General features: G+C 39.7%; 1 protein-coding gene across 2 annotated transcripts; it reads right to left on the bottom strand.

The window, feature by feature from the left end:
* igsf5b (immunoglobulin superfamily, member 5b) lies at positions 1-25,174 on the bottom strand. Of its 2 annotated transcripts, XM_084951674.1 has the most exons (10): positions 25,081-25,174; positions 24,027-24,122; positions 20,447-20,755; positions 16,101-16,228; positions 13,804-13,969; positions 7,013-7,144; positions 4,033-4,057; positions 3,398-3,486; positions 1,473-1,537; positions 1-915 (listed from the first exon to the last, which is right to left on the bottom strand). In XM_084951674.1, exons 2-10 carry the CDS (start codon positions 24,073-24,075, stop codon positions 805-807), a joined length of 1,074 nt encoding a protein of 357 aa, XP_084807800.1. In that variant the 5' UTR covers positions 24,076-24,122; positions 25,081-25,174; the 3' UTR covers positions 1-804. The 2 variants fall into 2 exon arrangements, with proteins under 2 accessions (XP_084807800.1, XP_084807801.1); XM_084951675.1 differs by lacking the exon at positions 1,473-1,537 and having other exon boundaries at positions 814-915.
* Between the last annotated feature and the right edge of the window lie 537 nt (positions 25,175-25,711).

Raw genomic sequence — 25,711 nt, 5'->3', positions numbered from 1 at the left:
TACAGTTTATTGAAAAAAAATTTAAAATATACAATGTGTTGCTGAGATATCATGGTTTCATTCAAATTAAATGAGAAAAGTCATCACACCGTACACTCGCTGGCCACTTCATTAGGTTTACATGTCCAACTGCTTATTAATGCAAATATATAATTAGCCAATCACATGGCAGCACTTTATTTAGGCATGTTGACATGGTTGACAGCCCCCTGAACTTCAAACCGAGCATCAGAATGGGTATGAAAGGTGATTTAAGTGACTCTGAACCGGACGGGTTGCTCTGAGTATTTCAGAAATGGCTGCAACTGGGATTTACTCACACAACCACCTTTAGGGCTTAGTGTGAATGGTCTGAAAAAGAAAGTATTCAGTGAGCAACAATAAGTCAAATAACCACTGGTTACAAATAAGGTATGCAGAAGAGAATCTCTGAATGCACAATATGTCAAACCTTGAAGCAGACAGGCTACAGCAGCATAAACCCACACCAGGTGCCACTTGTGGGGAATATTTTCTTGGCTCATTCTGGGCCCCTTGGTAAACACCACAGCCTCCGTGAGTATTGTTACGGACCATGTCAAACCCTTTATGACCACAGTGTACCCATCTTTTTCTTCCAGCAGGATGACACATCATTCTCACTCTAGGAGTAACTAATGAAGTGTCCAGAGAGTGATTTTTCTTTTTTGCTAAATGATTGTGTTAGATACTTGTAGTTCAAAAACATATACCCTTAGCTTGTAGCTTTATAAAAAATGTGAATACTTATACAAAAGTCATGCAAACAAAACATAACATTAATATTCAAACAGTGGTGATTCTCCGGACATTCTTGCAGTCATCCTCTGGGGGACACATGTTGGTCTGGCTCTCACTTTGTGTAGAAAAGCTGCTGGAGGACACGACATCAGGGACCTGATGAAACCGTCAAAGTTTAGGTTTTACCGAACAAAACTACAACATTTTTGAGCAGAGTAGAAGAACAACAGGTACCTGTGAAAACACCAAGAAGAAAACTACTGCCTTAAACTAATAGGAACCAGTCATTCATTAATGACCAACAGGAGAGATATAAACAGCAAGACAACTTGCATGTCAGTTAGTCTATACCAAGTCTTCTGAGGTGCAATTACAATATTGACAAGACCAAGCCGGAGGATACATTGGAAGGGTCTGGTCTATACATCTGTAGATCATCATTTATGATACATTATGACAATGAGGGTGATGACAGATGTTCTGTTAACTAAAAATAGTGTCATTATTACTGGTTAATGCAGTAATCTGTTGAGATTAATCTGCATGATGGGAGGCCAGCAGAGGTGCAAGAGTGCATTTCCCTTATGCTCTTTGTAACAGGGAAGGATGTGACATGACGTCCAGCTGCAGAATGACTGGCCGAATTATTCAGCTCCAGTTCATCTCTGTTTCTCTGACTCCTATCCCTCCCACCTTTTCTGTTTCTATCTTACCTTGCGAAAGCTGACAAAGTCCATCTGTCTACGAGTTTCCCAGAATAGCTCACTGTTAACTGCATCTGCAGAGTGAAAAACAGCTTTTTAGCTTGATCTAACCTAACAGCTCCTTCAAGCGGCAACAGCATACTTCGGACCTGAAGGAGACCTCAGTAGGAGAGAGCAGGATTTAGGAGGTTTAATGGCTCAGAGGTTTGGAATGGGTAGCACACAATCGTGGTGTTTTACACCCAGATATGACAAATTATGGTTGCCTGAAGATGCACTGCACTACAGTAGGTGGCTACCTACTGTAGTTATGAATTATTAAGGGTTTAAAACCTAATTGACATTTTAAGAAAAACGCGTTAAGCTATTTTCAAATACCTTACATGCCCAAAGACTTATTTGTATTTATGTAAAGTCATGATAAAAAAAAAAAGTACTTATATTCTAAAGCTTTCTTCCTGCCTAGCAAATGTAGAAGGCAGGACAAGTAGAAGATCACAGAGAAGATTCATGGATGCAGTGAAGGAGGACATGCAGAGGGTTAGTGTGACAGAAGAGGATAGTAGGGATGGGGTGGGAGCGAGGGAGACAATCTTCTAAAGGAAGCAACTGAAAAAAATTATATACAGAACAAGCATAATGCCATGAAACACAGCATATCAGCACAAACACCTGATTCCAACTGTTGAGCATAGTGGTGGAGGGTGAGTAAATTGGCTTTTTGCAACAACAGGAGCTGGGCCTCCTCTGGTCATCGAGTCAACCATGAAAGTATTCTAGACTCATATGTGAGGCCATCTGTCCGACATCTAAAGCTTGGCCATTATTGGCTCGTCAACGGGACAGTGATTACAACTGTTGCAGTCAAAGTCCAAAGCTCAGTGATTGAAATGTCACGGTGGGACACAAACCTCAATGAACGGAAGCACTGTTGTACAGAAGAGTGGGACGAAATTCTTCCACAGCGTGAAAAACTGATAAGGTCACAGAGGAAAAGATACGTTTTTGTTTTTGCTGCTAAACTTGTTTATACAAGCTTTATTCATTAACTGCAAAGCGCCCGGGTCCTGCAGCTGCAAAACAAACCCAAATCATCACCACTCCACCATCGTGCTCAACAGTTAGTTTGAGGTGTTTGTGCTGATATCTTTCGCAAATAATGGGGTCTACTTAGTTATACATGCACTGCTATTGTTTTATTGTTAAATAAATAATGACATCATGTAAATGTCATGTTTTATAGGTCATCTGAGGTTGCTTTGACCTAATTTTAAGACCAGAGCCAGATCCTTTTTTTTCCCCGGGGAGCAAAACCTTTGATTTTTGTTTGTTTGTTTTACCGTGTCTATTGTAAAAAGCCAGTGTGATTGATTTATCTTGTTTTTCTTCCTCTTCCACCACAAATCATGTGTAACTTACATTACACATGATCATTTTGCAAACCATGCAGCTGTGCTTTTGAATTCTGCATGAATATCTTTTTCTACTGGCTTACTTCCCACATGGCTCACAAACTCTAATGTTACCTACATTTTGTAATTCTGTACAGAAAACATGAAAAGGTACATTGTTATTGTGGAAAAAGGCAAAGCAGCCAAATCACTCTGCAATAAAACTGCACTGCTAAGTGATCATAATCTGACTTTGACAGAAGAAATTAAAAACTTTATCATATTATAGATTTATTTTGAATTAGTCACGCAAGTTTCAAAAGTCTATTATGTGAAAATGAAACCTGCTCAGATGCCAGTGCTGTAATTTACCGGGAAAGGTCAATACAGAAATTGATCACTGAACACAGCACATTACGCTGAAACATCTCCGGAAGGCAACACAAACACTGAAGTCGTTTAGATCAGTGCGACTGTAAACATCCAAATGGTAACGACCTTAATATTTTTAATTGAATGCTAAGATCTGCTGGTCACTCTCACCTGTGGGGCTCTCACTAGAGTATCCCAGGTTAACTTTCCCTTCTGGCGCATCAGCATCGACGCTTCTACTAAATACCGATTGGTCAAACCTGCAATAGAAATGATAACGTTTAGCGGAGGTATGGCAGAGTCACATCATCAGAGGCTGTTGTGAAAAGACAATTTTCTTTTCCCAGCTAAGCTGCAGTATATTACAGGCCTCTGTGCTGTTTTCATTATAAAGTGCTTGGACATCATTCTTCACTTTATTTTACTATCAGACTGAAGTACTCAACTCTGAATGTGTATTTCAGCTATATGGAAAACAAATGTTGAATAAGTTAGCTTCCTAAAAGAGCTAATGACAGTCCGAATCATGTTAAATTACTACCAAAATAATTACTTTTTAAAGGTGGAATTTCAAATTTGTGCCTTCAATTTTCTTATATAATGATGATCAATGAAAACCTCTTCATTCCCAGAAATAAGCTGCATGCATTCTTAACAGCTAATGTAAAATATAAATGGAGCTCAGTGCACCCAGGACTGTGCTGTAGGTCTCTGATTACAGAAGCTGCTTCCTCCACAAAAAAGTCCCACAGTAGATCTAAGGGTTAGAAATCTCTGTATATTACAAAAGAGCTCTTAAATCTCACCTTAGTACCTCCTGCGGGCTTGTTTCTGAAAAGCAAAAAAGAGGGAGAGAGAGAGAGAGGCATCGAGTTTACTGTAATGAGCTATCAGCTGCTAACTTTATTATTCTCACTGCATTGACCACAGAAACATTATGCTTGCTCATTGCATCTACATCAATATGAAAGCTGTAAATGTCCTGCTGTTTATTAGTTTGGGTTCTGCACTAATATCACAGCCTCCAGCCAGTCTGCAATTTAGCACTGAAAGCTGGAGCTAATGAGTTTTGTAACATGGCTTCGTGGTTTCCTTTGCCAAAGGTCCTCCTGGCCATGGCGAGAACAACACCAGCGTAACAATGGTACAGATGGCACTTGCCTCGGGAGAGATATAAATGCTTCACTTTCCCTTTATAGGCAGAGAACCAGTCTTTGTCATTATATTTTAAATCCCTGCTGTCACGCCGGCCAACGTCTTTGAGAGCTAGATCCCTTACATTTCTCCCCCATAATTCCAAAGCATACATTAGTCCCTACTGAGGTGGATTACTCAGAGAAGAGCTCAGCAACTCGAAAGCATGCCACATCCACTAACATTAGAAGCATCCTTATGAATTAACTCAAGGATGTTTCAAAGAATGGAGCAAGGACAATGATGGAGGAGGTATCAGACGTTTCAGGTACAGAATCAACTGCCAAAAGAGAAAGGTCACACCTGCTTTATAATAATCCCCTGGCTCCAAACCATGGCCACGATTTGCACTGGTCCAGAATCAGTCACAGGGATTACACTGACTTAAAATGTGTGACTCAGGGCCACTTTTTTTCTTATCGCACACAAACAGACCTCCTCTGCCTCCTAGAGTGAGCTTCCCCTCGGAGATGGCCTTTGTTATCTGTAGTCTTTAATTACTGTATGCTTGGTGACTTTTTTCCTTAAGAGTTGTGTGATTAGATTGATAAACCTTTCTTGTTTGTACAGTAAATATGAAAACAAAGAGCACAGTCAGTCAGAATAGCTCAACACATAAAAAGGTGTCTCTATTCAAAAGTAAAAAATCCACCTAAAAAGCACATTTTATCCAGTTTGCCTACAATAACCTGAGAATCAAACATAGAAGTTGTAACATTACGCTGGGACAACTGTGGTCTGAAGTTTGCATGACTCACCTTGGGCATTAATGTCATGGTACTTATTTTTTTAATGAATTCTTTGAATTGTTCTTTTTCCAAGATAGCGTGATTGTACAAAATAGATATTTAATGACATTAAATAACACGATTTTCTATAATCCACACAGACCCAAAACATACATACAGGCTCAAATATATAAATACATTCCCTTTTGGTGCTGAAGGTTTTTCAATGTCTTTAAGCTTGACAAGACCAATTAACCTCTTGTCAGTAATCAATTTGAGCACATCTGGTAGTTTCTTTTAATAGCATGCAGCAGACTGACCAATGCTCAATGCTTTTGGGAAGATCTCTGAGAGCCATTTCTGAACACTGCAGACTCCAAGATCATCAGTTTAAACAACTCGAGGTAAAGATTTTTGAGCTGTGTCACCATGTTGGTGAAGTCTGGAAGTAGACCCAAGCTGTCACCCTCAGATGAGAGGAAATGTGTTAGGATGTTCAGGAACAACCCAGGAACAACCACAAGGCTTAAGCCTGTCATGGACTGGAAACTGCTGGAAAACGAGTAACACTGTCCACAGCGAAGCAAGTTTAACATCACCATGGACTGAGAGGGTGCTGGCCAAGAAAGAAGCCCAAAATCAGCACCTTCAAACCTGCCTGAAATTTGCACCTTTCCACATGAATAAGAAAAGTTTTATGATCAGACAAGGCAAAGGCTTTCAAACCTAAGAATACTGTACCAGGTGTCAAGCATGGTGGTAGCATCATGTTCGGGGGCTGTTTTGCTGCCAGTGGTACTGGTACATTGCACAGTGAATGGAATAATGAAGGAGTAGGACTTACTTAGCTTCACTTTGAATTAACAGCTACACAGGTGAAACTTTAACACAGTTTTGTGTTATGCAGGAAAATTATGCCAAACGCATCAGAACTGGTTTTGGAATAGATGAAGCAGACGAACATTAAGCTTCTGGAATTAGCTTCCCAAAGTCCCAACATCAACCCCCTTGAAAATTTGTGTACAATGCTTAAAAGATAGGGTTTTTTTTGCCAAATTTAAATAAACTCCACCAATCCACCAGTTTTGCCAAAAGGAGAGGTCAAATATTCAGCCTAAATTATGCCAAAAGCATGTTGATAGCTAAGGGATATTTAACCAAATATTAGTGGGGGGTTATGTACACTTTTGGCCCTGCGTTGAGTAAAATATAGTAAAATCTTGTTTTTAAAAGTCTTTATAGATGTATGCTGCACAGTCATTGTACTCTGGAAAACCAACAGTTCAAAGAAGTCATTAAAGGCCCCAAAGTACCATGACATTCATGCCCATAATGAGTGTACTGTATGTTAATTTCTGACCACAACTGCAGACTTAGCCTTTAGGTTGGCTGTTTTCTGTGTTTCCAGGAGTTCTCTAAGCAAATAAATATCCCAATGACATTTCATGGCTGTGTGTTACTGTGTGAGTCCCTTTGTTTATGTGTGCAGACATGTAGCTGAATAGCTGGCGATTCTGCTGATATAAATGTAAGAACGCTTCACTGTGTAAGGGATGTTCTTATAAAAAATACTACCTACCTACTACCTACACTAATCCAACTAAAATCACACTTAGTCTTCCCACTCTGCAGCCATGCACACACACTTCTATAACCTTTCCTGCTGCTGTTTCCTTTCTGCTGAGAACAAATGTTCTGCTTTTGTCAGAAAGAATACTGTGTACCCTTGTTGAAGGCCACCATGGGGCAGTGCCGAGTCACAGCATGCATCCACCCGTCTTCTTCATTATACTTTACTCACAGTTTCTGTACTGGAAAAGTGTGATGTATGTTCACGGACAGCAGTTTAAGGTAAAGTGCCTACTTGCTTGTCTCCTTTGTCTGTAGCAGAGGACAGTGCAGATGCAGAGCAGGAGGAGCGCCAGAAAACCAGAGAGGGAGGCAGTTATCGCCAGCGGGACTGTGCAGTAGCCTCCTTCCTCCAACACCTCGGCGACTGACGAAAGAAGGTCACATTGTTTAGTAAAGAAAACGAAAGCAGTGTTTCTGTTTTGTCTGCTTTTTCACATTGCAGCTCATCTGCAGATTTGCAGACTTGGTGGATAGAAAACTGTTTAATTTCCTGGTTTAATTTGTAGTACAGTCATGAGGGTGTGTGCAGAGGGAAGCTGCTCTGAGTGAAGAAATTGTTACAACAGCGAGAACAAATTGAAAATGCTAAGATTATAAATGCGTTTGTATTTTTAAGATTTGGGCCTTGGAGAGAGGTTTGTAACATCAGCACCCTGTGATGCAGACACATCCAGCACTGACTTGGCAGCCCTTTTTCTGTACCGCTCTCCACATCTAAAATATCGCTCAGTGATGATTCACATGCTTCCCAAAAGAGAGAAGGGGACAGATATAAAAAAACATGGAGAACAAAGTGAGAAACACAATGAGTGAAAGATTAAAAAAAGAAACAAAAAGACATGTAAAGAAAGAGAACGAAAGCAGGACAGAACAAAAAGAGGCTTGACAGACAACTCTCACTGTGTGTGTGTGTGTGTGTGTGTGTGTGTGTGTGTGTGTGTGTGTGTGTGTGTGTGTGTGTGTGTGTGTGTGTGTGTGTGTGTGTGTGTTTGTATCAGCGAATGAGTGACATGCAGAGAAAGAGCCAAACTGGCATCAAGTGAACAGGTAAAATTGTTTTGAATCTTTAAGTAATTTGTGAGTTTTTATTCAATTATTTAATGTGTTTTAGTGGCAAGATAAACTATACAGACTAAAGACAGAGACATTAATACATTCGAGCACACAAGCAATTAAACACTATGAGTTGACTCTAAAATGTTTGTGGTCACTTTATAATAGCTAAGTTGTAAAAGTGCAGTCACTGAACATTTTGACAATAAACTGTATTTGAATAAAACTGTTTCCTGTAGCCTAAATTATGGCTCTGTACCTGAATAGAACTAAAGATTTTTTCATAGGGTTAATAACATGTCTACACAGCAAAATCTCCAGTGTTAAATTAACACTAGAGAGTGTCTATATGGGTCCACACCTCTGAGTGTTAAATACAACACTGTTGAGTGTTAAATTAACACTTTTGACAGTGTTATATGTTTAAAAGTAACCTAGTCAGTTTTGAAGATTAACAATGGCTAACACTGAGCAGTGCTGATTTTCTAACACTGGAATATTTCTAACATTTTGAGTTATTTTCCAGTGTTAGAAAATCAGCACTGCTCAGTGTTAGCCATTGTTAATCTTCAAAACTGACTAGGTTACTTTTAAACATATAACACTGTCAAAAGTGTTAATTTAACACTCAACAGTGTTGTATTTAACACTCAGAGGTGTGGACCCATATAGACACTCTCTAGTGTTAATTTAACACTGGAGATTTTGCTGTGTACTAACTATTTCATGTACAAATTACTGCTGAGAGTTACTCCAAGAACGTCCTTTAGTGGCTCTTCATCAGAATGTTTATTTATTTGATTAAATGAAAAGCAGTCACTTTGTATTTTTAACACCTAAAATTCAATGTTATGCCACGATCCTGCCTAACATCCTGCCTAACAACATAAAAGTCTCCAAAAAGCTATGGAACATAATATGAATGCAAACTCTTATATTGCACTCTAAACACAGTAGATGTGAAATGGCAGGAAAGATCAGTGCTCTGTTGCAGTATGCAGAGTACAGATTTATCATAGTACAAAAAAACACACTGCCTTTGCAGACTGATGATCAAACACAAAAGTAGAGGTCACTGAAAAATGACAAATACTGAACGTTGCTGTCTCATAGACATTCAGTGTCACCTAAAGGTAGTAACTGAGAAGTAAGATAGCACAGCACTTACATGACTACATCCTACTACAAGTAAATTAAACTTTTAACTTACAAATACATTAATATAGTTGACACAAATTATGCAGGTTAAGGCATAAAAAGGTGAGTGAGGTTACCAGGCTGAAAATCTGTAGTTTCTGTTTGTGCACACAGTCCAGTAAAGACTCTCTTAGATGTGTTTTTTCAGGCTTGCTACTTCTTCTTTTGTCCTTCACCTCCAGAGATGGTTGTGTGGGAAAATCCCACCCAGTAGATCAGCAGTTTCTGAAATACTCAGATCAAACCATTTCGCACCCGCAGCCATGCCACGTTCAAAGTCACTTCAATCACCTTTTCTTCGCCCCATTCTGATGCTAAGTTTGACCTTTGGAGGGTCATCATGACTATGTCTGCATGCCTACTGTAAATACACCGATTTGCAGCCATGTGACTGGCTGATTAGATATTTCTCTTAATGAGCAGTTGAGCAGGTGTAACTAAGCTACCTGGTTTTAGTCATTAGGCCTTTTAAAAAGTATTACAGCCATTAGTGAGCACATGAGACACCCCTGCAGATATCTGACTGTAGCCATCACACAATATGAAGTGTGTTAATTATGGAAATATTTGTTATTTCTGGTGATAAAATGAATTAATTTGCCGCAGAAAGCAACTAAATCTAATTTGCTCCTGACCCCAAAGGCCCCAACGTGAACCTTGGAGCGCATACTTTTATGCTTCAGTTAATCGTTGTTGTGTCCAAATCGCCCAAATAGACTTTGAAGTATTAGAAGATGCTTTAGAGTATTTTTTCAGAAATTAGAAGTACAGTAATTACAGGGTACAGTGTGGAAGACTTTTTTTTTAAAGCCCACAGCTCCATGGTGCCAAAGGTCAAAAACCCTACTGGGAACTTTTTATGGAAAAGAGAGGAAAAGTCATATTTATTATTATTCACATATTATACAGACTGTGCGTGCTTGGAGAAGTGAAGTTACAAAAATCTCTTCAATCATATTTGCTTTGGTGGACAGAAAACAACCTTTGTAGACTGTTTGGGGTAACTTTTAATAATGTGGGACTTACATAAAGTGTTTTCTTTTAATTGAATAACACGAAACTCACATCAAGAGTTTCCATGGTGACCCTTCTAGAATTCTACATTCTTAAATCAGCATCAGACTATCCGGTCTGTAAGCAATGACGTGATGAATCCTGCTTCCGGGCCCAAACTACTCTGCGTTTATTAAGGCTGTTGTGTTTTTAGCATGTTTTAATGCTTTGTATCTTGTTCTATTTAATCGCAACAAGCCCCTAAAAACAATCAGTAATCACTGTCGGCCTACTCAGTTTTTATTACTGCTATTCATTTTAAAGCTCAGTTTTTAAAACCTTATGATGTAACTACAGCCCTCTCTTGTATTTGTCCCTAACCACCGGGAACCCTCACGTTAACTTTTATCTAGTGGAAAAAAGTTAGCGTTCATCGTCCAACTTCACTGTGTTTATATTATGCTAACATAGCTGTGTCGCTAGCCACCACGTAGCACATCATATATCAGCTAGCCAAACTTCAGTAACCCTACAAAGCGTCACTGCTGTTTAGTTTTCTGTCTTCTTTTATGTCTGAAGTGAAATCAGAGCTGTACATATTAATTTTTTTCAGAAATTCCTCAGTCAGAACATGGTATTTTATATTTAGATGGAAGCTAGCGAGCTAACTCCCTGCTAACTTCTAACTCTGTTAAATTGCATAAATTCTGTTTTCTTAGATGCCTGGATGTTAAACCTAATTGTTACATCTGGTAGAGCAGCCACATTGATCATTTTATTACAGAAGAAAGAATTTAGACAGTTTATCAACTCTCAGTGATGCAGTGATCTTTGACTTAGCAGTTTGGGCCCAGACACGGCTAATGACGTCAGACTTAAAGACCAGATAAGAACAGCTCATCTGTGCAAGCAAAACCAGAGGTGTGTTCAGAGCATTTTCAGATCAAGATCTTACCTTACGCCATCGTTGGAGAGTATTTGACAGTTTTTGTTCCCGACTGCGATACGACTATAACATCTAAATGGAAGCAAGTCGAGGAATCTACAAACCCATCAGGGTATGTGACAGTTTTTGTTTATACTGCATTTCAACAATTTAAAGAATTTGATGTAGTTTTAAAAGTTGACAAATTGAGAATCATTTTAAGTAACAATGAGTAACTTGCTATTTCTTTGACAAGTGTTGTTCAACACACCCATTTATGACACAGCTGTAAAGATCTACTGCCATCTTCCGGGCTACAGGGCTCAGGTGAAACCCAGATCCATGCAAACCAAAACTGACAGAAAATATCAGGTAATTTCTGAGGACCTGAGAGTGGTGGTGATTAAATGTCTCCTTTTATTTTTAGATTGCAATGATGATGGAGTTTCTCAGACTTCAGCAGGAAAATCTAATTCCACCAAACATCACTGCCGAAGATCTGAGAGATCTTTTGGTGGAGAAAAGCAAGGAGACACTCAAAGAGCAGTGAGTTACTGTGACACCTGAAGTCTGTTTGTGATGAAGTGTAAATGCTGAGAGAAAACCTCTGTTTTTTCTTCTTTTGAAGACTTTGGGAGTTTGAATGAGAAGATTCTGAAGAAGAGGAAACCAAACCTCTTCTGAATCTGGTAAGACTAGAAAACTCACAAGACTTGAAGTAATTTGGAGATTTCTTTTTTCATTATGTTCACATAACCTCTAAACAAAACTGCACTGTAAATGTGTTTTCTGTTTCGGGTATGGGCAGTGAATGTCATTAACAAAATGAGGGACACTAAATTTCAAGTCAGAATGCTCATTAAAATTCCAGAGGCCATACCTCCTAAATTTCAGTGAGTCACATCTGACATACAGTTATTAACAGTCCAGCTACAGTGTTTCAATATTTATGTGATGCTTCAAATATGTTTAAAAAAATCATTTTTACAATGTTATTCTACAGGACACCTAAACTCCTCAGCGTGGTGAAGGATTACATTCAAATCCTGAAAGACAAGCAGCAGGAACCACAAAGCACCAAACTGCTCATCGCACAGGAGGTGGTGATAGAGGTCGGTCCCCGCATCCTGCAGGGCTTCTGGGAGCTTCCTCCTCGTCCCTTCTTAAACATGGCCTCCCAGAGTTTAAGCATACTCTCCACAAGTGTCACCAAGGCCACTTTGGATCGTGTCTCCAAAAATCTCACAGTGATGGAAAGCCAGGCCATCTTCACCCATCCGAGACGATATGGTCCAGAGTATCCTGACGGAGATCAGACAGAAATATCCTCAAGAAATTCTATTTAAAAACATAGCAAACTTTGCACCGGTGTTGCTGAAGATGATTGCTGATGTAGCCAAGATCCACATATCCAAAATCTTCGAGCCCCATTCAAGTCTTCCTGATGTTTTTCCAAATGAAGAACTTCCATTTGAAAGTCTGAGAATGTCCGATAGTCTTCCCAGTGAAGGATCTCCATTTGAAAATCTATCAGTGCCTAATGTTACACAAGTCAAAGAACCTCCTTCAGTAACCAAATGAAGAACGTCCTTCTGACAGTCTCTCAATGACCAATGTTCCACCAGCTGAAGAATCTCTTTCGGAAATTGTCCCAGTGCCTGATGTTCCCTGTGAGGAACCTTTTGCTGAAACTGAATCCAGTCTGAAGTCTGAACACCTTGAGATCAAGAAGAAAAATAAGAAAAAGGGCTTCTTCCAAAGACTTAAACATCTGTGCTGTTGTTGTGTCAGACCAAATGAAACTGACTGACAGAGAAACTGAAACTATCTGCAACCCAGTATTGGTGTTCCAGTCAATGTAAATAAGTTCCTTGATTATTGTTGTCCGTGTTTTGGGGGTTTCTTTAGTTCTCGGTGGGCTGGGTATTTTCTCCATTCGTGTTCCTGACTTAATTCTAGTTCATAGTTCCCGATTTGTTTTCCTAGTTGTTGTTTCTTAGTTTTTAGTTTCTTGAGTCCAGTTTAGTTTCTAGTTTTCAGTTTTGATGTTTTGGTTTGTATTTTGTGAAGTTTATTTCTTATGAAAAGTTTTTCAGCAATAAAAGCTGCTGCTTTAAGTTTGTCATGTGTGTTTGGGTCCTACAACCTGCCTGCCACAGCACACCATGACAGAAGTCAAATTTTAAAACCTCATTAATATTTTTGCATATGTCTCCATCTATGATTAAAGATTTGTTTCTTTCAAATGTTTGGAAGGGCCCCTCACGGTTCTCAAAATACTTCCACAAGTCCAGTAAGTGTTCTTAACATAACATATTGATGTTATTATTTTTCAGAGAATTTGAACTTATTCTAACTGTTAACATATCAACAACAGTAACTGAAACCGGTACATAAAACTAGAGAATGTGTTTCCTGTAGAAAATGCAGTGTGAATGGTTTGAGTTGAATTTTTATAATTGCTGAAAACAAAAAAACTTGTTTAATGGGCTGAAATACGCCAAATCATTCACCTGACAGCCAAAGTGCAGAACTGAAATTCACACAGAAGAATCTGGAAACTAGCTGAAAGGCTTGAAAATGTACATAAGAGAAACATGTCTAATAGCAAAAGAAAATTTAGAGCTAGAACACATGTGAATGGATATTGAAAGCTCATATTCTTTACATCACTGGAAGAGTGGAATTAATATTTTAAATGTCTAAACTCAACAATCTCAAATGAAAAAAACCCCAGAATATTTTCAGAATATCTGGTGTGTGTGTGTGTGTGTGTGTGTGTGTGTGTGTGTGTGTGTGTGTGTGTGTGTGTGTGTGTGTGTGTGTGTGTGTGTGTGCTATTTAATGTAACTCACCCACTTTTAGACTGATTGTGCTCTTCAGTGGTTGGGGGAGGGCAGAAACAGAGGCCAGACAGTCCACGTGAGAACTTTTTGCTGCCAGCACACTGAGGTTGCTGGTCAAGGTGAAGAGGCTCTCCTTCGACTCTTCACTGCTGATGTTGTATTCACTTGGACTCACCTCCGCACCGTTCCCCCGAGACAGAGAGGACCATTATTATTTATAGTTTAACATGCTTATTAATTTTAATGTTTACAGTCTTGTTTGTTCAGTAAGCACCCTGAATATAACCTGTTTTAAGGGACATTTCACCGGTGAATGTGTGCTGTATAGACAGATTTGTGCCCACTTCAGAAGAAACTGGAGAAACTGAGCAGTTGGAAGGTGACCAGTGTGTCTCAGATTTGTCATCAGAGGAGGCAACTGCATTGTCTCATTCCCTCCCTCAATGGAGGGAGTGTGTAATTAGTTTAGTTTGTCTGTCTTTTTGGATTTATGTTTTTTCAGATGTAGGGTTTCAGATTCAGATCGTTTTTAAATTTTGTACAATGATAGACGTCAGTAACAGCTCAAGCTAATAGATTTTTGGTGAAAATTGGATCAAGGTCACACCAAATGTTAAAATCAATAAAAACATACTATATTACCCAGAATGTTTTATGGATCATCTTCAAAGTTTACAAAAATATACTAGGCATTGGGGGACATGGAAACCTATATTGGCTAAGCATCTGACCTTGGCCTTGCTGAGTGCTCATGTATAGAAAATAAAGATATAGATTTCGAGGCCACATTTTACTACACCAAGTGTGTAAAATGCTATTGCATGCTCACATTTTACATTTCCCACATTGTTATTCGTTTATTATCCCACAACACTTCATTCCAGGCCATTTTCTTTTCCAGATATACTGCTGCCAAAGCCTCTGGCCTCTTACGGTGACATGTTGTGTAGAAAAGGACCTAAATGTGAACTTCAAAGGCAGAACTTGACAAAAAATAAAAACAACCTTTATTCAGCTGGAGTATAAGTCCATAAAACTCTAAAACAGAAAAGAAACTGCTAAATCCAAAGAAGCACAACAAGGCTAGGAGTGAAGGTGATCAGAAAAAGGGAGACAGAGACTATAAATACACAGAGGGGTGAATGGGGCAGAGTGAGACACCTGGGAGACACAGCTGAAACTAAATCAGATAACAGACATGGGGACGTCAGACAAAAACACAGCACCAGAGACAAACGACTATCAAAATGACAGAATATAAACAACTTGACAACAGCATACAGGAAACACAGGGGTAAATAAATTGAAAATTCAAGAAGTTAATCACAAGTCCTCCTTATTGTTCCCACATTTCTGTTCATTCAGAGCATGCGCGTCTTTCCAACTGGAAAGTCAGAGGATCTGTAAGCTGGAATTCAGATCTCAGTCTGTAAGTTTGGTTTGCAAGAATCATCAGTTGAAAAACTAGAAAATGACAAATAACCTGTTAGGCCAAGGAGCGTGATTCCTTTTATAGACTAGAAAATGTAATCACATAGTGTCTGACCAGTCGAACACAGGGATGGCTGTGTTGTGGCTTGGCATTTATTGATTTATTCACTGCAGACAAAAGCAACAGGATGAGGGCAAATGTATCTCACAGCATTTGTGTTGTTGGGTTCAACCAAATGCATCAGAACTCACTGCACAACATTTCATCAGTCAGCACTTCCTAAAGACACGCTGTAGAGCTCTTTAAGGTGAAAGAGGGGAATATCCTTGATTGAGTCCATTATCTGGTCTCATGCACAAGGTCTGCAGATATTTATGGGTCAAACATTTCAGGAAGTCAATGAGTGCAAAGGATTTTACAGAAGAAATCTAATCTGATGAGTTTCTTTGATTTAATTTGCCCCTTTTGAAATTCTATGAGGCACTTTTGAGGCACTATGTGTTTGTGATGTTAACTACATAAACCTACCTGAATTTAAGTCTTTATATTTTAGAGACAGCCAAAACAGACTTTTTTGGGGGGAAATGGCAATATTTTTTATTTCCTTTGTTCCTTCTGATTGCCTGGAGTTCTGGTTACGGTCATCACCAATGATAACTTAGACCTCAGAGGGTTAATGTAGTAGCTACGATTTTATTACTCAAAAAATAGAATAAAGTACTTAACAGTCCCTTTATAGTACCAGATATACTGGCTGCACTGGCTGAGGGTATAGCAGGATATACTACAGGCTGAATAGTAAGAAAAACAAGTTTTAGTTCCGGTGTTTGTTAAAGATAGTGATGATCTTGTCTGATTGATTTTATGTATTTACCTCTTTATTATTCACCTCCCATTTCAGAACAGGCTCAGGGTGCCATCCCGCTGCTTCACATTCAAACAGGACTGAATCTCGCTGAAAAGCCAACCTGTTATTCCCAAGGATTTTCACACTGCCCTTTTCTGAAATAAGAAAACAGTCAGTCATAAACCTGAATGATGTACTCTTTGCCTTATTTCTGTTTCACATACGTTTAGTAGATGTCCTTATGTATAAATGTAAGTGAGTGGGTAGGAATCTTTCAGCACCATCATCAGTCTCCTCTGAAATCCTTCTTTTTGGATGCACGCGTCTCTGCTATCACCTCTTCAGCTGGGCTGTTCACTTACAAAAGATGGATTTCATTCGTCCCAGGTGATTGATCACATGTCTCCAATTCTCAATTGCCTGACGAATGCTTCTCCTTTTCTTTCCCCTTCATCTCCTTCCCTGCCAGCCAAATTAGCCACTTAAAGCCCCGGGAGATACAGTATCTCATATGTGAAGTCTGTTGTCAGGCAGAATGAAAGGTGGTGGAGGCAACACACAATTGCTACAGACAGAAAGATAATTGCAGGAACTTGGGTGCTTTGAGCGAATGGCATGTCTGTGTTGATTCAGGTTCAAATCCTCACATATTTTATACACATTATTGGCTGTCCCTTTCCTCTAGGAGCTTTTATTTGATACCTGATTTGGTAGCATGAGCACCATACGCACTCCTGTTCTTTGAACCACCCGTTCTGATGGTGGAGTTCCGCTTTTACACAATCTCAGCACCGCCAACTAAAGGTTAGCAGGCAACCAGCAGCCTCATTTGTACTGATTGATGAGCAGCTTCTGGCGATCGTGGCTGATTGATACAACCGAACAGAAAAAGAAAGGCATCGGCACACAAAGCCCCACCCTACGTGATCCCTGAAATAAGGTTGCATATGGTTTGTTAATCACTGTAGGGAGACTGGTAGTGTGAAGCAGGGGGCTCTCGGCTAAATGTAATTTTAGTGATTTTTCAGCAGGGATCCTCGGGAGACTAAATTGCTGTTCTAAAGGAAGCTTTTTATCATTTGTATGTGTCTACGCGCAGATTTGAAGCGTGCCTGTGCAATTTGTCTTAAATGAACAGTACACACTCTATGCGTGTTTATAAGCTTACTCCAATGAGAATATCTGCTACGCCTCTACAGACCAATTACCACAAGCATTTTCTATCTTCTCTGATTTATCATGTCTCCTTTTCTACAGCCTCGCCTTCACTTCAGTCCCCGTTCGTAGTCAACAGCGCATGCAACCACACTAAGTTGCTTGAGTGAAGGGTTTGCATAGATGCGCTGCATTTGTGATTTACCAAGCATAAGAACTAAGCACAGAAAGAGCAGGGAGAGGGTGTAGTTATATTTACATCATCTTCATTTGGGACAATTTGAGAGTGGAAGATAAGGGGGGGGAACAGAGTCAAGCAGCTTCGCTGTAAGTCTGCGTCTCTCTTCCAGCCGTACTTTTGAGACCACAGCACACAAATCACATGCAGAGTTGCTGACTGTTAACTGGGCGTGCCAGGATGCACAATTAATTCAAAGGTTATGTCAGGCCCTAGTGATCCTCTGCATCCAGACTGGAGGGCCTGATTCACCACACACTGCTGTTAATGGCTGCATATGTCAGTGGGGATTTGTGGCACTGGCAGCAATGGGGGCTCTCTCCATAATATATTGGAGGCATTGGGTCATTGGTTTTGTTTCCTGTCGCATTGTGCAGAGATGTTGGGGGGGGGTTAGTTCTTTTTTTAGCTGTGCACTCAGTTCAAGTGCACGCACTTTAGATGCAAATTAACTGAAGCACGTATTGAAGAATTCCCTGAGTTGCCATTTTGTTTGATGCAAGCTACTTCCATGTGAGCTAAAATTGTGACATCAGCAGCTCAGAGGGACCACTGAAACCTCAAATGAAACATTATGACCATCACAACAGTCGCCAATTTGAACTCTGGTTGTAGACTTAGCAATATCCAAATTTCTGGTAACACATCAAGCTAACAAATACTTCAAAAATTGAATTTTGGATAAAAAGATCCATCCTATCACTGGGCAAAAGGCAGGGTACAAACTGGACATGTCAGACACACTCATTATCCTATCACACTCCAACAACCAGAAGACATCTGTCCAGCTGTTAGCTGCCTGGGGACTTGGGTCGCCGTACATATATGGCCATTCCAACTTTATTCATAAAGTACCAAATGACATTATCAGTTGCCTCGATGTGTCTTCTATTGTAGGGTAAAGACCCTACAATAATACAGAGGAGCCACCAACAATCAGAAGACCCCCCCATGAGCCATGACTTGACGACAGTGGGAATGAAAAACGGCTTTTAAACAGGACAAAAACCTCAAGCGAAATCAGAGATTAACAATAACTTTAAAATACCAGCATTATTATAGAAGAACCTTCTGTTTTAAGCACCAGGATGCGACTCTAGTAACTGTTAAAGTTAATACTCACTGGGTAGTATTTGTAGCTCTCATGTGCTCTGGTTCTCGAAAACTGACATTTGGGTCGTGTCACTGAAATAGTTTGCGCTATTTGTGGCCTTACAATACATATTTATTTAAATCTGGGGTGAGAACAAATATAGTATCCTCTGCAATCTTCCATTCATCTAAAAGGGGAAAAAAAGCCCCTTCTGCAACCAGCCTTATAGCCCATTTGTGTAGACGTTAAAATGTTTGTGTTTGGTCTGGCTAAAAATTACAGTAACTTGCTAGATGTATTTTTCCCAAGGTAAATGGTAAAAGGAAAATCCCACTTGAAAACATTTTGGATGATACTGCAGTACTTTTTTCAAATAAGATGACAACTCCATCAGGACTACGTTGATGCATGCTTAATCATCCAGGTAAGGAAATACCACACATTTGATTCTGTTCTGGACGTTGCGTTTTCAGCGGGAGAAATGTTTCATCACTCATCCAGTCTCAGTATCACTGAGTGATGAACTGTTTCTCCCAATGAAAACGCAACATCCAGAAGAACAGAATCGGCTTTCTGGGGTATCAGAACTACTGTTAAAATCACAAGCTTTACACCGTCTCTGTCATCACCACAACCAGGCCTGCTAAGCCTTTTGCCTCCTTACCATGGGGACAAAAAGAAGCCTGCAAGTTAAAAGTCTCAGCTTTTCTTAATTAACTGACTCCCATTCAGTGTAAAGAGACATTTAATCACTCGAATGTATATTTATTGTGCTTCACTAGATCCCTGCATTGCAACAGTTAAAGACAATGCAGGGAATGGAAATGAAAAGATAGTAGGTGCATTAGTGATGTAAGTTAATGTCACCCTAATTGATTTGATCCTTTCAGCAGCTTGATAGTATTGTGATTGATTTTGATCTTTAATTTATAGTTATTTTGCTAGAAAATAATCATCCATCCATCCATTAAATCTATCTAATCATCATTCATTCCCAGAAATAAAACTGCTTTCTGTGCACACCACATAAGATGTTTTGTGATCCATTCGATCTATCTTTGCTGTAGTTTTTTGATCTACAAAAATTACTGATGCTTGTCTTGTCCTAAATCTAAAGTTCTCAGCAAACATGCCTCGCTCTGGCATGGTATACATCCATGCTGTGGATGTATGCTATGCCATACAGTATACAGTAAATGAGGGATGAAGAGGAAATGAGATTGGTTGTAGCTGTAGCCTGTAAATCCTGCGCTGCTGCTGCCTGTTCTGACTGGCATGGAGTGTCCAAGCGTTTCCATCTTGTATTTATGTCTGGGGGCCAATCAGTTCATATCCCCGACACCGCCCACGCTGCCATTAACACAGAGTAATGCAGAGACCATCAAACATGCCTGAGCAACTTCACTCCACCACGTTGGCCCTAATGATTCCCCACCCTTGCTATTGATCTCTTGGGCGCTTGTTCAGCTGCTTTTACGGTAAAGTGAAAATGTGCAATCTTCAGTCTCCCATTTCAAAGCAAACTAAACCAAAAAAAGAGTCTTAATTAAGGCGCGAAAGTTGGAAGGCAAAATTCTTTTGCTGTTGTGTTTGAGGCAAAGGTTTTTAAAAGCCTTCACCATCTGCTTTGTGTGAGTACTTGCAGACCCTAGTTCACAAGAAACTGAGTATCCTTGAGGGAAAATGGCTTCACAAAAGCCTTTGAAATTCTCTGCAATGGAAAAAAAACCTACCTTGCTACTATCTTGCTTCAGTGAATCTAGGTAACACACATACACTAAGATGCATGCATGCATCCATAAATGCACCTACATAGTTTTTCTGCTGACTCTCCCACAGACAAACATACGCACACACACACACACACACACACACGAATGTACAGACCTTGTACAAACAGCCTCGCTGTTTTCCTATCAACGCCCTGGAGATCACAGGTCACTTCTCCCTGGTCGTGTCTCTCTGTGTTATTCAGGACAAGCATCCATCCGTCTTTCTTTTTTTCAGCCATCAGACTCATATTCGTGTTGGGGGATTGGAGGACACCATGTTTATTAGAGATAGTGAGTGCTACCTCACCATTCAGCAGCCAAATCATAGCAGTCCACTGGCTGTTAGAAGGAGTGCAGGTAAATCTGGCCTTTTCCCCTCTCAGGACCGTCAGGTTTTCTGGGAATAGTTTTATTTGAGCTTCAACTGCAAAAAACCAGCATAAACAAAACATTGTCTGTAATTTATTTGTTTATTTTACATCAAGTTTGATCTAGAAATCTGTCTGAAATTATCTTTGAGATAAGTCAAACAAAACAAATCCCCAGAGCATCACTTCTTACCACTGCTGAAGTACTTTTAAAGAAATATTTGAACATTTTGGGAAACAAACTTACTGGCTGTCTTGCTGAGAGTTACATGAGAAAATCTATCGTACTCAAACAGCAAGCAGCTGTGTAGCATAGCTTAACATAAGAGCTAAATTCATGGGGGAGCAAGTAGCTTCACTCAGTCCAAGAGCAAGAAAAATTGGCTGCCAAAATATCTAAAGCATCACACACTGTGTATCATGTAATCCAAGAAATCGCTTTACTTTTTTTGCCTGATGCATATTGGCTGCTTCAAAACCAGAGTTCACATACAGCATGATCACCCACTGGTAGTTCATTATTTAAAATGGAGTCATGAATTAGTCAACTAAAAAATATATTTTTCTTTTTTCATTTCATATTCAGGGGATAAACACAAGTTCAAGATGAAGACATTAAAACATTAAAGAATAAACAAAATAACCAGAAATGTGTCCATTCAGGTTGTCTGAAGAACAAAATCAAGTGTGACTCAAAATTACACAATGATTTCATAGAAATTGTTGTGTTTTTTGACACTTATGCTTTTCAAATTATTAACTGTAATGTCTAACCAGCAGCATCTCAAAGCATTTAGACATTCAGACATGGTCAAGATGACCTGTTGAAGTTCAAACTGAGCACCAAAATATGGAGGAAAGTTGCTTTAAGTGACCTTGAATGTGGGATTGTTGTTGGTGTTAGAAAAGCTGGTCTGGGTATTTCAGAAACTGATTATCAGCTGGGACTTTCCCACACAAGTATCTCTAGGTTTACAAAGATTGGTCTGGAGAAGACAAAATGTTAGCTAAGAACAGAAAACTGAGGCTACAATTCATATCGGCATACAAAAACTGGACAATAAACGATTGGCAAAAACTTTGCCTGCTCTGATGTATCCGCAATCTTGTTCTTTTGGTCGCTACCCAAAGCTCATGACCATACAGTAGGTAAGGGTAGGGACGTAGATCGATGGGTAAATCGAGAACTTCGCTTTTACGCTCAGCTCTCTCTTCAACACAACGGACTGCACAGCGTCTGCATCACTGCAGCCGCAGCACCAATCCGTCTGTCGATCGCCCGCTCCCTTCTCCCCTCACTCATGAACAAGATCCCGAGATACTAAAACTCTTCCACTTGGGGCAGGAACTCGTCTCTGACCCAGAGTTGAGGACGATGGCCCCAGACTTGGAATTGCTGATTCTCATTCCCTCCCCTTCACACTCAGCTGTGAACTGCTGAAGTTCCACCACCTGATGAAGCCAACAGAACCACATCATCTGCAAAAAGCAGAGGAGATTCTGAGACTACCCAAGTGGAAGCCTGCCGCTACTTGGCTACGCATAGAAATTCTGTCCATAAAAATCATGAACATTTCAGTGACACAGGCGATTGGCCTACTTCTTCAGCCTGATGGCTCCCTTCACCCCCACCATCTGATTGACAGGCAACAAACACCTTGCGATCACAGCTCAGCGCAGCATCTTCAGCAATTGAGGTGCTGAACATGGTGCATTTGGACTCAAAGTCCCCAGTGTCCCTCAGCTGGAGGTGAGAGCAAGCCAGGGGGATACTACAATACCCACCCCAGCCTACCGCCTCTCACCATGGGCAACTCCAGGAGACTAGTTCCAGAGCCCAAGCTGTGCATTAAGTTGAGCCCGACTATATCTACCTGGTACTTCTCAACCACACGCACTAACTCAGGCTCCTTTTCCACCAGAGAGCTGACGTTCGATGTCCCAATCATTAGTCTCAGTAGGCCTCAGTAGTCCTATCCCAGGCATGGTGAACTGTTCCCTAGATTTTTCACTCATAGGGGTCTTTTGAATCACTCTTTGTCTGGTCCCTCACCCAGGAACCAATTTGCCATTGGAGACGCTACCAGGGGGCAAAAGACCCCTGATAAAATAGCCCCTGGGATCCCTGGGACACACAAACCCCTCCACCATGATAAAGAACCGATTCAAGAAGATAAAATTGCTAAAAAAAATGCAACATGTAAAGAGAATGAGTGCGGGACAGTAAGAGACAACACAACTCCCTGATTTTGTTTGTCACTTTGGCAAATTCTTCTTATTAATAAGTTTAACAGTCCACATGTCGACATGTAAACAGTGGACAAAATAGAGATACACTGAGTTAGGAAGAAAGAGGGACACTGAAAAGATATGGTTAAAGGAAGAGGGGTTTTGGATGGTTTCTTTGTCAGTGGGATAGTTATAAAAGTCAGACATTACCCTCCAAAAATAATTGAGCTTTCACCTCAGAAGACAGTTTCTGGGGGTTTTTTAACACATCATTGGACCTCATGCTAATAGAGATGTAGCCAAAATATTTCATTGTTTGTCAGGGAATGAGGTCCGGTCCATTGGGACTCACAATAAGAAAACACTGGAGTAAAACATTTTAACAATAACTACATATAAAAACCAACAATGATGAGATAAGTGGGACAAAAATAGATGAACACATTCAAGATGAACAAATGTTAGGGCGCGTTTTTCATCTTTCTACGAAAAAAATATCACCCAGACACAGAAACAAGGATGCAAATAAAAACACAGTTGAATTCCAGAATGTTTTGTGGCTTTCCGAAGCTGAGAGGTAAAAGAAAATAGGAATTAATATTAATGGCGAACCTCGAAACGTGACGTTTATGGCACAGTGCCCGGGGTGATGTATAACTTGTTTGTGGTGAGCTAACTGCACCTTCTACAGCCCGTGTGCCGAATTGTGAATTATGCATCCATTTAGGAAATTAGGTCTGAGAAATATCTAGGCCAGCCTATAGAGCAGTTTCTTTTCATTGTTATGAGAGAATGTCAAACTAATGAGCATAATTTCTGCTTCCTCCTGTTGGGACCATGAACTAGTGACTCTGAAGTCCCCTGACCACTGGGTACATCTAATTGTTAACTAGACAGGCAGCCATTCTTAAGAAAATTAATTACAAAGTGAAGATAGATCATTAGGCCCTCTAATTATTGTCTGTGGTTTTAATCTGACGGATGCTGCTAACAAGCACAGCACAGCAATGAATGAAGTTGTTAATTCGAGCACATTACTGGTCTCTGTGTCACATCCCCAGACAAACAAACTGTGCTTGTTTTCAGCTGAACTCTCACCTTCAGTCCTCCATGACAGTAGAAGCACTAACAGAGGGAAGGTGTCCATGACTGATCAGTTAGTCCAGTCAGTCCATTATTTAAAGCAGAACGATCCTGAAACAACAGTGATTCTGTTATTCCCTTAATGGATACATGGTCAATCATAATTGCATGTTTTTAACCATGACGGCTATCACGATAGTTCATTTTTGACCACAGAGGAATATCAAAACATTTATCATTTATTCATGGTTCCCAGCATATTAACCCTCATTATTATGATGATCATGCAACTTCTGAAACTTTCTGTTGCCATCTGTTGTGAATATTTTAATGCCTCCTTGATAGATACGTACAGAATTTTGCAAATATATTCATTGTTTTAAGAGGTTGAATCCTCACAACTTTGAGGCTCATTTGGATTTTCCTCTCATGCCAGCAGCAGGACAAACACTTTCTTCACGCTTTTATATCTCAGACTCTCTACTAGATAGCTTGGCAGAAACATTTTGTAAACAACTCCATGGTTCTTAGAGAAGGAAACCATGACAGCAATAGAACTCGTATTTAATACGAATTATATTAACTCCTTTCAGCACCTTAGAAATGCCTGAACCTTCCACAGTTAAATATTGAGGTCAGAAATTAAATGCATTCAATTTACTGCCAGATTCCTCCTTATTGTTGATCTGCCTCCACTGTCTGTAATTTCTGTGTTAATTTTAGAACTCCAACACAAAAAATGATGAAAAGAAAAATGTGACAAAATGTCTGTTTGTTAGATTCAAACCCTGTGAATTTACACTTTTTAAAAAAAGTAAATTTATTTAAATTGAAGGCATCAGTGCAAACAGAGCCAACCCGAGTTACACAAACTGTAAATTAAGTCGGAATAAACCTGTGATAAAGCTCTGTGCTCTCTTTAACACAGGTGCAGCGATCGCTACACGCTCAGAATAAACACCATCTTACCCCTCAGGTACAGTGTGAGCTACTCGCCTCCTAACCATTCCTTTCTCAAACGATCCAAAGCAGCATTTTCAAAAATCCAGCTGTGTAATATTTCACTCACCTTAATCTGGAGTTTCTGTGTATGAGAAGCAAACAATGTCATCGATGTTTTCTAATTCCGCCTCATGCGTGGTGCTCAGCCATGTCACACCAAACTGTCCCGTTAAATATTACCAAATTCAGTGGGAACTTTGGCCCATGCTGCACACAAACATACGTAAATACACAGTGTGGGAGAGACTGCAAATATTGCCCATTGTAATTCCTCAGATCCCAGGGGCCTTACAGAGTCCCTGCCTTTTCAAATTATTGAATTTAAAGGATGATGTATTTTTATTGGAACACAGTAGATGTTTGATGGATCACAGAATACATCACTTTTTTTTTTATAAAAGGGGGAATCTTTTGTTTTTGGTCAGATCAAGAGAGCTAACACATCTGTAATTAATATTTTCTTCTTTTTTCTTCTACATAATTATCACATTTCATGACAGTTGTCAGGCAAATACTGTAATTTTTACTGTATTAAATTTTTTGACAGTTATAGTTATTACAGCGCCCCCCCACTCTAACATGCAGATCAATTTATTTATTTATTGAACTTTTGTGCTTCCTTTCTGAACTTTTGGTTGATATTCTGTGTCTCTCCATTAAAATTAAACATAATAATAAAACACTGTTCCTTTCTTTGT

This window comes from Perissodus microlepis, chromosome 14, assembly GCF_051167445.1.
Source record: "Perissodus microlepis isolate ML-2025 ecotype Zambia chromosome 14, ASM5116744v1, whole genome shotgun sequence".
Classification (NCBI taxonomy): domain Eukaryota; kingdom Metazoa; phylum Chordata; class Actinopteri; order Cichliformes; family Cichlidae; genus Perissodus; species Perissodus microlepis.
This window is presented reverse-complemented; position numbering and strand designations above follow the sequence as displayed.

What these genes read in the sequence shown, in the direction of transcription:
- igsf5b (XM_084951674.1), bottom strand. Translation starts at nt 24,075, where the DNA reads ATGGACACCTTCCCTCTGTTAGTGCTTCTACTGTCATGGAGGACTGAA. An exon ending in AGCGAGGCTGTTTGTACAAG is followed by an intron (nt 16,229 to 20,446) that starts GTCTGTACATTC and finishes TTCTTATTTCAG; the next exon opens with AAAAGGGCAGTGTGAAAATC. An exon ending in CACAATCAGTCTAAAAGTGG is followed by an intron (nt 7,145 to 13,803) that starts GTGAGTTACATT and finishes TTCTTTCGTCAG; the next exon opens with TCGCCGAGGTGTTGGAGGAA.